The sequence below is a fragment of the Marmota marmota genome, unplaced genomic scaffold (assembly GCF_001458135.2).
Source record: "Marmota marmota marmota unplaced genomic scaffold, marMar, whole genome shotgun sequence".
In the NCBI taxonomy this organism is placed as follows: Eukaryota; Metazoa; Chordata; class Mammalia; order Rodentia; family Sciuridae; genus Marmota; species Marmota marmota.
Genome location: NW_026000101.1, coordinates 17,194,379 through 17,205,300, shown reverse-complemented (window position 1 = coordinate 17,205,300; position 10,922 = coordinate 17,194,379). Strand labels below are relative to the sequence as shown.

At 37.5% G+C, this 10,922-nt stretch overlaps 2 protein-coding genes across 2 annotated transcripts in view; both read left to right on the top strand.

Moving 5' to 3' along the window:
- LOC125610697 (phospholipid-transporting ATPase FetA-like) overlaps window positions 1–5,953 on the top strand; it is a 21,469-nt gene extending 15,516 nt beyond the window's left edge. Inside the window, exons 3-4 of the mRNA XM_048783420.1 lie at window positions 4,775–4,888; window positions 5,686–5,953. Coding sequence (XP_048639377.1) covers window positions 4,775–4,888; window positions 5,686–5,817 — 246 coding nt within the window. The 3' untranslated portion in view covers window positions 5,818–5,953. The remainder of the gene's footprint in view (window positions 1–4,774; window positions 4,889–5,685) is intronic.
- Window positions 5,954–9,018: 3,065 nt separating this feature from the next.
- The window catches only part of LOC107147647 (phospholipid-transporting ATPase FetA-like), a 66,293-nt gene continuing 64,389 nt past the window's right edge, over window positions 9,019–10,922 (top strand). Inside the window, exon 1 of the mRNA XM_048783117.1 lies at window positions 9,019–9,096. Coding sequence (XP_048639074.1) covers window positions 9,019–9,096 — 78 coding nt within the window. The remainder of the gene's footprint in view (window positions 9,097–10,922) is intronic.

The window sequence follows — 10,922 nt, the reverse complement described above, 5'->3', positions numbered from 1 at the left end:
TCCTTTGTGGTGGGAGATTATGCCTATAAATGTTGGGCTTTATTGTACTTTAGAGCTGATTCATTCAATTTATAAAGGGCTTCCGGATTTTGTATGCATATAGTGATTTGTTTTTTGTTCTTAGGACTTTATGTTGGGTGCTATGAAGGTATACGGGTTAGTATGTCTTGGCTACTTTAGAAGATTGCTCTACTGAAGGGGGATGCTAACCGTCAATTGGATCAGGGTGTTGGTAGTAGCTAGGTATTTAGGAGCACTATAGATGGCCTCGAAACATTCACCTGTTTGCATTTAGACAGTTACACGAAATGGAGGACGTAATGCTTGGGATGAAAGTTGGGGGGAGGGAAAGGAAGGTGCTCTTGAAAAGTAAGAAGGAGGGGGAGTTAGATAGCATAGAGGAGAATGGAAAGAACAATAAAATACTTCCTGGCAGGTCTCCTTTCAGCGGAATTTTGCTAGAAGTTCCTCAGTAGGTAGAATGTAGCTGTTTTAATGGGTGTTTCTGATCCGGTTAATGTGGAGATACTGAAAGTGCTGCTTCCTTGCCGGCCGCCATGTTGGATCCCTCCAAGCAGGGTTTTCTATGCTCAGATAAAGTGGACTTCAAGCCAAAGCTAATCAGAAGGGACAAAGCTCATTTCATACCCCTTAAGGGAATTATATATCAACAAGACATAACATTCATAAATATTTATGCCCCAAACAATGGAGCATCTACATACATCAAACAAACCCTTCTCAATTTCAAGGATCAAATAGACCACAACACCACAATACTGGGTAACTTTAACATGCCTCTGTCACCACTGGATAGACCTTTCAAACAAAAACTAAATAAAGAAGCTATAGCAGTAAAAAATACAATTGATAATTTAGACTTATCAGATATATATAGAATATTTCATCCATCAATTAATACACTTTCTTCTCAGCAGCACACAGATCCTTCTCTAATATAGACCATGTTATGTAAGCTATCACATATGTTGGCATACAATTGTATTATAACTTAATATATTTTTAGCATCTGTAGGGTTATTTTGATAGCTCCCTTTCCATTGATACTAATTTTTGTGTTCTTTTTTCTTGATTAGACTTTTTGATTCTTATCAAATTTTAGCCATAGTATTTATATATATTAGGAGTAGGAATATATATATATATATATTCCTTCTCCTAATTTTTCTTCCTACTACATAATTTGAAAATAATTTGTTAATCTAGCTTTTTTTTCTAATAAAAATACTTTAAGTTATAAATGTTCATCTGACTACTGTTTCATCCTAGAGATCCTGATATTTTAAGCTTTTATTATCACTTAGTTCAGAGCACTTTTTATTTATTTTTATTGTGCTTTCTTCCTTGACCTCTGAGATATTTATAAGTGAGCCATTTAATTTTGAAATATTTGACATGTGGGGGTGGGGTTCTGTATATCTTAAGGTAATGGATTTCTTTTTTTAAATTTGTTTAGACATTGATGACCTTTATTTTATTAATTTATTTGTATGTGGTGCTAAGAATCGAACCCAGTGCCTCACACATGCTAGGCAAGGGCTCTACCACTGAGCCACAACCCTAGGATGATTGATTCCTAATGTAATAAATCATTCAGGAAACAGTCTGCATGATTTCAAATTTAAAAAAAAAGTAATGGAAATGCTTTTTATATTGATTATATTGGTTACATACATGTCAAAACTGATCAAATTGCATATTTCAAATATGTATATTTTATTGTACTTCAATAAAGCCATGGGGGGACTAGTAGTAATCTCCAGCTTCATTCAGCAAATGCTATAATTTCATTCTTCTTCACGACTGAGTAGTATTCCATTATGTATACATACCACATTTTCTTTATCCATTCATCTCTTGAAGGACACCTAGGTTGGTTCCATAGCTTGGCTGTTGTGAATTGAGCTGCTGTAAACATTGATGTGGCTATATCACTGTAGTATGCTGATTTTTAAGTCCTTTGGGTATAAACCAAAGAGTGGAATAACTGGGTCAAATGGTGGTTCCATTCCAAGTTTTCTAAGGAATCTCCATCTGTTTTCCAGAGTGGTTGCACCAATTTGCAGTCCTACCCACAATATAGGAATGAACCTTTTCCCCCATATAATGTAATACACACACACACATACACACACACACACACATTTATTTATTTTTAATGTGGTGCTTAGGAGCAAACCCAGTGCCTCACATGTGCAAGGCAAGCTCTCTACCACTGAGCCACAGCCTCAACCCCACCAACAACATGATTCTATATTTAGAAGACCCAAAAAACTTAATAATTGCCATTCTGACTGGAGTGAGGTGGAATATCAGTGTAATTTTAATTTACATTTCTCTAATTGCTAGAGAAGTTGAACATTTTTTCATATATTTACTGACCACTTGTATTTCTTCTTCTATTAAGCGCCTATTCAGTTTCTTTGCCCATTTATTGATTGGTTATTTGTTTGCTTGGTGTTGAGTTCTGTGTATATCCTGGAGATTAATGCTGTAGATAAAGTGCAGGTGGCAAAGCTTTTTTCCCATCCTTTAGGGTCTCTCTTCATGTTCTTGGTTCTTTGCTGTGAAGAAGCTTTTTAGTTTGATATCATCCCACTTATTGATTCCTAATTTTACTTCTTGTGCTTTAGGAGTCTTGCTGAGGAAGTCAGTTCCTGAGCTGACATGATGGAAAGTTGGCTCTACATTTTCTTCTAGTATGCACAGGGTCATGGGTCTAATTCCTAGGACCTTGATCCACTTTAAGTTGAGTTTTGAGCAGGATGAGAGATAGGGGTTGAATTTCTTTTTTTTTTTTACTGGATCCAAGTTTATTTTTATTTTTTTTTAAATTTTTTATTGTGGGTTGTTCAAAACATTACAAATTTCTTGACATATCATATTCCACACTTTGATTCAAGTGGGTTATGAACTCCCACCTTCACCCCATACACAGACTGCAGAATCACATCAGTTACACATCCATTGAATTTCATTCTGCTACATGATGTTGTCCCAGCACCATCTATTGAAGTGTCTATCTTTCCTCCAGTGTATGTTTATGATGCCTTTGTCTAGGATGAGATAACTGTAAGCATATTAAAAAGATAGTGTACCATGATCAAATAGGGTTCATCCAAGGGATGTAAAGTTGGTTCAACATATGGAAATCAATAAACATAATTCATCACATCAATAAACATAAAGATAAGAATCACATGATTATCTCAATATATGTAGAAAAGGATTTGACAAAATTCAGCATTCATTCATGCTCAAAACACTAGAAAAACTAGGGATAGTAGGAGCATACCTCAACATTGTAAAAGCTATATATGTTAAAGCCAGAGCCAACATCATTCTAAATGAAAAAAAAAAATTGAAAGCATTCCCCCTAAAAACTGGAACAAGACAGGGATGCCTTCTTTCAGCACTTCTATTCAACATAGTCCTTGAAACTCTAGCCAGAGCAATTAGACAAAAGAAAACAATTAAAGGGACTCAAATAGGAAAAGAACTATCCCTGTTTACCAATAACATGATTCTATATTTAGAAGACCCAAAAAACTCCACAAGAAGCCTTCTAGAACTCATAAACAAATTCAGCAAAATAGAGTATATAAAACTAACACCCATTAATTAATTGTGTTCCTATATACCAGTGATGGATCAGCTGAAAGAAAAATTAAGAAAACTATCCCATTCACAAAAGCCTAAAAAGAAAAAATATAGAATCAATCTAACAAAAAGGTGAAAATTCCAATGACATTCTTCATAGAAATATAAAAAGCATTCATGAAATTCATTTGGAAAATAAAAGGCCCAGAATAGCCAAATCAATCCTTAGCAAGAAAAGGAAAGCAGGAGGCATCACAATACCAGACTTTAAATTATGCTACAAAGCTATAATAACAAAAACAGCATGGTATCAGCACAAAAATAGACATGAAGACCAATGGAACAGAATAGAAGAAACAGAGACAAACCCACATAAATATAGTTATCTTATAACAGCTTCTTTTTTCACCTGCTTAGTATTTCTTCCACAAATTTACCACTGTTTATTTAAACACTTTCAGTCTTTTATAAGTATAAGCAATGGTTTTATACATGTTATTTAATGCATGTGTATAACACTATATGTGTGTGTGTGTTTGTAGTTTATGTGGGATGTTAGTTTATGATTTCTGAGAGTGGTTCTTGATAATAATGTTCAATGTGGTGCAATGGAGCAGGATTTTCCCTCTCTCTATTGCCCAGACTTACATAAGAAGCAGTAGGATACAATAAAAATAAGTTTTGGTATCACACAGACCTGAGTTTCAATGCAGTTCTGCTTCCTTACTAAAACAAGTCATTCTGACCTTTAGTTCTTTTATATATAAAAAGGGCATAATAAAATTCACCTTACATGCTGGTCATAGCATTGTGAAAATGTGGCTTCTGTTTCTCCAACAAACTGTGCTCCATGTGATTATAAAAGATTGAAAACAATACAATGTTCATGTACAAGGAACTGTTTAAATAAACTATGGTAAATATGCAGAAGAAATATTGTGCAGCTGAAAAGGACTTGTTTCATTTACCTCTGTATTCATGGTTCCTGCCCCCAAGTTGGCACATAGATAATATATGCTGAATATTTAATAGTGAATAAATAAGTGCTGAATATTGAATGAACAAATAAATTAACCCAGTTTTAAGCTGTCATTTGTCTCTCTAATTGTGCATGATTTTTGTTGTTGTTGTTGTTTTTGGTTTTTACTCATAGAACAATGCCATCAAGACCTCAAAATATACTATTTTGAACTTCCTGCCCCTGAACCTATTTGAACAGTTCCAGAGACTTGCAAATGCCTATTTCCTGGTATTGCTAATTCTACAGGTATTGCCTCATGGGCCCTTTTCCATGGTGTTTTATAAACTTTTCTGGGGTCAGGTTGTATAATCAGTCCCTAAACTGAGGGATATCTTCTCTCTTTAGACAGAGGCAAATGAACAGCTGGTAACTCAAGCTAGTCCCCTAGAATAGCTAAGGTTAGGATTAGCCAATGTGAATCAACCCTCTGCAGGAGGGAGACAAGGTCACCAAATTCCAAGGAATGGGGGTTCCTCACGACTGCATGGCCCCAGTTCACCTAGACCATAGGTGGCCACAGACTCTCCATCCCAACACCAACTGCAGTACTATTTCTCTTTCTCATCCTAGACTCCACAACAGGAAGTTGATGTGTAGGAGTCTGAGGAAGGAGGATTATTTAGAATATAAGACTGCTAGCACAAGGAAAGCAGCATAGGGTAGGCCCAAATTAGAGCAGAAGACAGATCATCTGAGGTCTCCTTGTGCGGAAGAAGTGTGGGAGAGTGTATGGTTCCCCACTCCCACTCTTACTCCAGTATCCTTTGTTATCAGAAAAGAACTGGCCTTTTTCCATCAGGACAAAGGTTGTGAAGCTCGGAACAGATTGGTAGCTACTGACAGTCTTTCCTTCCTTATCCTCCCTTGGGAAATGTTTACTTATATCCTGAGGGTTACAGGAAAACTAAAACAGTGAAAGCAACAGGATAGTTGGATTTATTATGAATTTAGGGAGTGGAAATGTTGGTGGAGGTAGGGAATTGGGGGAAAATATATTGTCCTTTAAGTTTTCTGACCCAAAATTCTCCTTTTCCTTCTCTCAGTTGATTCCCCAGATCTCCTCCTTGGCATGGTACACCACTGTGGTACCTCTGGTGGTGGTGCTGTCCATAACAGGAGTGAAGGATGCCATCGACGACTTGGTGAAGTGGCTTCCTGGGCTTCCTTCACTGTAGCTCGACAGGCTGTGGGCAATAAAACTTCCCAGAAGTATCTCAAGCCAAGATGCACTGAATGGAAAAAGATGTTTCCCTTCTTTGTTTCTTTATGTATCTCAGAAGGATATGTAATTCCCATCCGCCTAAGGCTGGTTCTCTTTTCACAGCCAGAAAGGGACAATGCAAGGCCTTTCTCTGCCTTCGGGCTGCCCATCATTTTGAGCCCCTCCTCCAGGTCTCCTTCCTTTGGCTCTGCCACTCCCTCACTCTTCCTTCAACCCTTTTAGCTTTCTCTGGTTTCACACTCATCCTTCTCCCTCTGTGCCCCCTTCTCCCATTTTATATTCTCTTTTCCTTCCTCCCAATACTCTGCTCCTCCTTGTTCCTGTTTTTCCTCGTTCTTCTCCTCCTCCTCCACATTTCCCTTCTCTCCAATTCTCCCTATTTCCTTTCCAGCTTTCAGTTCTATTCACGCACAACTAGGAGCCCTCTAGTTTAGAAAGCCTCAGACACAGCTCCTTTCCTTAATCAAGTTAACAACTGGTGAGAAAAAATGGTTCGCAGCTAATGCTTCTAGGGGGAAAACCCAGCCCCACATCTGTTAGGGGGATTCAGGACGTCGATCCTTGCAATTTCCCCAAGAGAATCCTGATTTTGCCTATCTAGGTTTTCAGACCAAAGCTTGAAAGCATGTTTCTCCAACTCTTTAATTGTAAAACCCAAGCTTAGCACATTTGATGGTTTAAATTTTAGTCACAACTTAGATGTGCAAAAATGTAACTATTTCTCTATAACTGGACTCATTTTAATTCATAACCACTCACAAATCCCACCCCACTCTTTCCAGGAAAAACAAAAGTTGTTGATTCGGGGTAATCCAGCTACTTCTGGTTTAGAACCACCTCTTTAGGATAAATATTTGGACAATTATGAATTGTAACAAATTCAGAATTCTCTCTGCCCCCTGCACAGTCCTGCCCTTTTTTCAGTCCTGGCACTGGGATATAGCCTATATTTGTTCTCCTGCTATTTGGACTTTGAATATCAGCTTCCTTCTTCATTCCATCTGCTGTAGAAGTTTCTGTATGTCGACCACATTTGGGATAGGGATGGGAGTATGCTTAGCAATACACTCCTTTTTCCTGCATCTGCCAAGGCATATGGGACTCTCTAGTTCTGCCTGTCACTCTGTATACTCTGTATACTCTGTCCTCTGTGCCTTTTGATATAGTTACCCCAGGCTTTGGCCTTTGTCTTTCTTCTTCCCAGGTAATTTTTCTGACCTTCCTTCTCAGCTTACACGTGGCATCAGGTTCTTAGCCTGATTTTAGTGGTAGAAAGGGCTTTGGAATGGAAGAAAGGGGTATTACAAAGGAGGGAATATATAAATATGTGTGTGTGTATGTGTGTGTGTGTATATAGGGTAATATTTCAAAATGTTAAAATTTTACATGCAGTTCTATATATCTGTTTCCTGAACATCTTCTTGTGTGGTTTTAGAAAAGGCACCAAAGTGACAATCAAGTTAACAACTGTTCTGTTCTGCTGCTGGCAGATGGCAGGTACGTTTTTTAAGGAAGCCAATTTAGGTAGGACCAGTCCCAAGAGAGGGTCAGCCTTATTAAAGTGTGATATCCTGGGTACTTGGGAAAGGTAGTTCAGGACAGTGAAAAGAACCTCAGATTTGCACAAAAGGAATTTGTTTCTAGATGTCATTGAGTATGCCCTGAACTTGCCACCTTACTTCAAATGTCTCTGGGACTAATTTTTCTTCTCTTTAAAGTGGAAATAATATTTTTCACTTAGAAGATGCCTGTGAAGATGAAGGAAAAATAATTTATATTAAAGCAATTTATATGTTATAACATGATACTAAATATACAAGTGATTATTATCAGTGTCATGGTTAGAAAGAAGACATTTGAGTTTATAACATTACTGGATTTGAGCCTTTGGTCAGGTTATCTTTCCTATTAACAGTCTAAAGAAGTATTTGTGTCAACACCATTGCTCTGGTGTTTGGTCTTAGGCACCTAAAGTGTTGGCAAGACTGAAAGGAGACAAACATGTTCCTATGTAAGGCAAAATATGAAGATATCATAAGAGGTACAACAAATTACTATAATAATCATAGCTGGCAAAAGAAATCAAAGAAAACTTTCTGGAAGAGGTGATATCTGTACCAGACCTTGAAGAATGGGAAGAATTCAATAAAAGGGATTGTGTGAAAAGAAGAATGGCCAGCATGAGCAGAAGCACAACTGCAATAAAGTACAAACCTGAAGGAAGTCAAGGTTGAGGTTCAGCCTTTCTCATGGTGGCCTTACAGCTCACTTGTATCTGTAATTTTTATCATGTAATTCTGTCATCTGGTGTTCTAGGCATCTCATCCTATTGTTTATTTTGTCTGCTGGTTCTTACTTACACTAGATTGTTTCCTTGAGTATTTAGAACTGTTGAAATCTCCCATAAGACACCAAAAAGGGCCAGGCATGGTGGCATTTGCCTGTAATCCCAGTGGCTCATGAGGCTAAGGCAGGAGGATTGCAAGTTCAAAGCCAGCCTCAGCAAAAGCAAGGCACGAAGTAACTCAGTGAGACCCTGTCTCTAAATAAAATACAAAATAGGGCTGGGGATGTGGTCAGTGGTCGAGTGCCCCTGAGTTCAATCCTGGTACAAAAAAAAAAAAAAAAGACACCAAAAAGGACGTGTTGTAATTAAGAAGAAAAATAGAAATAAAAAAGAAAGAAAGAAAGGGAAAAACTGAAGTGTATTAGTAACTAGCCAAGGGAGTTGCTGACCAAATGAATTTAGTCAAATGAACACTGTAGCTTGAGCCCTTGGATTTTATAAGATTATTGGAGGTAAATTTGTCATGGAGTTATTTTAGGGCAGAAGTTAATTAGCAAGGCCCTGGTTAGACTCTGCATCCAACAAGAATCTGATGAATTTTACACACAGAGGTGAGGCTCATTGTTGAAGCTGTCCATCTTCCAGAAAGCAGCTTTCTTTTTTCTAGAATATGAGTCTGAGCATTGCTGCTACTGCAAAAGCTTGTCTGTTTAGCAAGTTGAGATATTTGTCATTTTTCAGTTATCAATAATTTTGTTGACAAAAGTAAACTGAGTTATCATTCTAGAAGGGTTTTATGTTTGCTTCTGTCAGATGACTCAGTGGTTTCATCTGCCAGGACCTAATTTGGAAAAAGTATAAGGGTGAATGAACCCCATGTCACATGAGGATTCAGATTCTCAGGGGAGAGTCCTCCATTCACTGACCCCAACCTTCCATATTAAGGTAGGTAGACTGTCTTGCCTGTGGTCAGTTTACTTTTTAGGCCACCCTTTCACTAATGCTGCTGTCCTTAAGGGTTCTGACTTCATGAGGATTCTTTTTCTTTTCTTTTGCTTTTTTTTTTCTTTTTTCTTTCTTTCTTTTTTTTTTTTTGTAGTTGTAGATGGATAGCATGCTTTAATTTATTTTTTTATTTTTATGTGATGCTGAGGCTCGAACCCAGTGCCTCACACGTGTGAGGCAAGCGCTCTGCCACTGAGCTACAGTCCCAGCCCTATGAGGGGTTTCTAGTTCCAACTGACTACCTCTTAAGATCATAAGAGTTCACCACTTGTCCATGTTGTAGGATAAATTAAAACTTAGGTTACTAGATCGTTAAAACTAGAAATCCCCTTCCTCACCCCAGACCAAAACAGCTTCAGTACACTCTCCCAGTTCTAGATTTAATTCTCTCTTTTTTCTGGATCCTTACTTTATGGCAAGAAAAGCCTTGCTTTGAGAGTGAGCAGAAGGACTGGGCCTGAGAGGCTTGAGGCATGGGACAGGGGACAGGGAAGGTGCCACTGCCAGCCACACCCCTAAAGGGAAAACAAAAACGAAAAAAACAAAAAGCCTTGCTTTTGAGAGTGTTGACTTTATTTAAGTATTTGTTGGAAAGTATCAGTGTGTTTCAGAACTCCACAGATATCATTCATGTAAAACAGAGAGTGTAAGTGAATGGTCTCCCCTAAAGTCAGAGCATTGCCTTCTCTAGCTCTCTAGCCATTCTTCCTAAACAAAGCCTGGAAATAAAAATGTACTTATGGCATAACAGGATTGAATATTTTAAATCAGTAAGGAATTTATCCACTCTCCCAGATCTAAGATGTATGTTTATTATAATGTCCAAGAACAAATTGGTACTAGTTTGACAGCTCCTTATGTAATGAAATATAAGCCTTTATCCAGGTGCATTGGCACAAACCTGTAATGCCAGTGAAGTGGGAGGCCGAGGAAGAAAGATCATAAATTCAAGACCCTGTTTCAAAGTACACAATTCTTAAAAGGGCTGGGATGTGGCTCAGTGATAGAGTATCCCTGGGTTCAATCCCAAGTCTCACAAAAAAATAATTTATTTTATAAACAAACACTTTTATTATCTGTAAACATATTTTTAAATTTCCAGGAAAAGTAGAAAGTTATATCCCTGCTTTCTGCTTGTGTTTCATTGGTGAAAACCATGGCAGATAGAATGCTAGAGAACCCACAAAAGTAAATGTCAAATCAAGACTAAATAAAGCAAGTCCCAGCTGTCTTTCTCCAAGGCTTGTAGCTACTACACTTCAGTTCTATCAAAAAATTCTCTAAATGAAGGTGAAATTTATATTAAAGGATTTTATTATATAAAAGAAATTTGGCCTTTCTCAAAGAGAAGATTTTCTTAGAAAAGTATACCTATGGGAATTATGGCTTTGTGTGTCTGGCAAAGTGCTGATGGCCTACAGGTGACAAGACTGCCTACAGAGATGAACTGTGGAATGATTTCTAGATGTGGCCTCTGTTTCTCGGATCTTTGGGCGCTTGGTATAATAGAATTATTTAAGGGGGTAGTTAATGTTTCCAAATGTTTGTGGATATACACACACACATACACATATATATATATCTTCTCCTTATCCTTTGTCAGAAAGGCAGGACTTACAAATTCTATGCAGTTGGGGAAATTGAAGCACAAAAAATGAGGGAGTAAAAGAAGTATTATTGTAGAACCTGCCAGGATGCTTTTTATGGAAAATGGGGATCTGAGAGTCAAAGGTAATTTGATTTTAACATAAAGAAAATTTGTATAG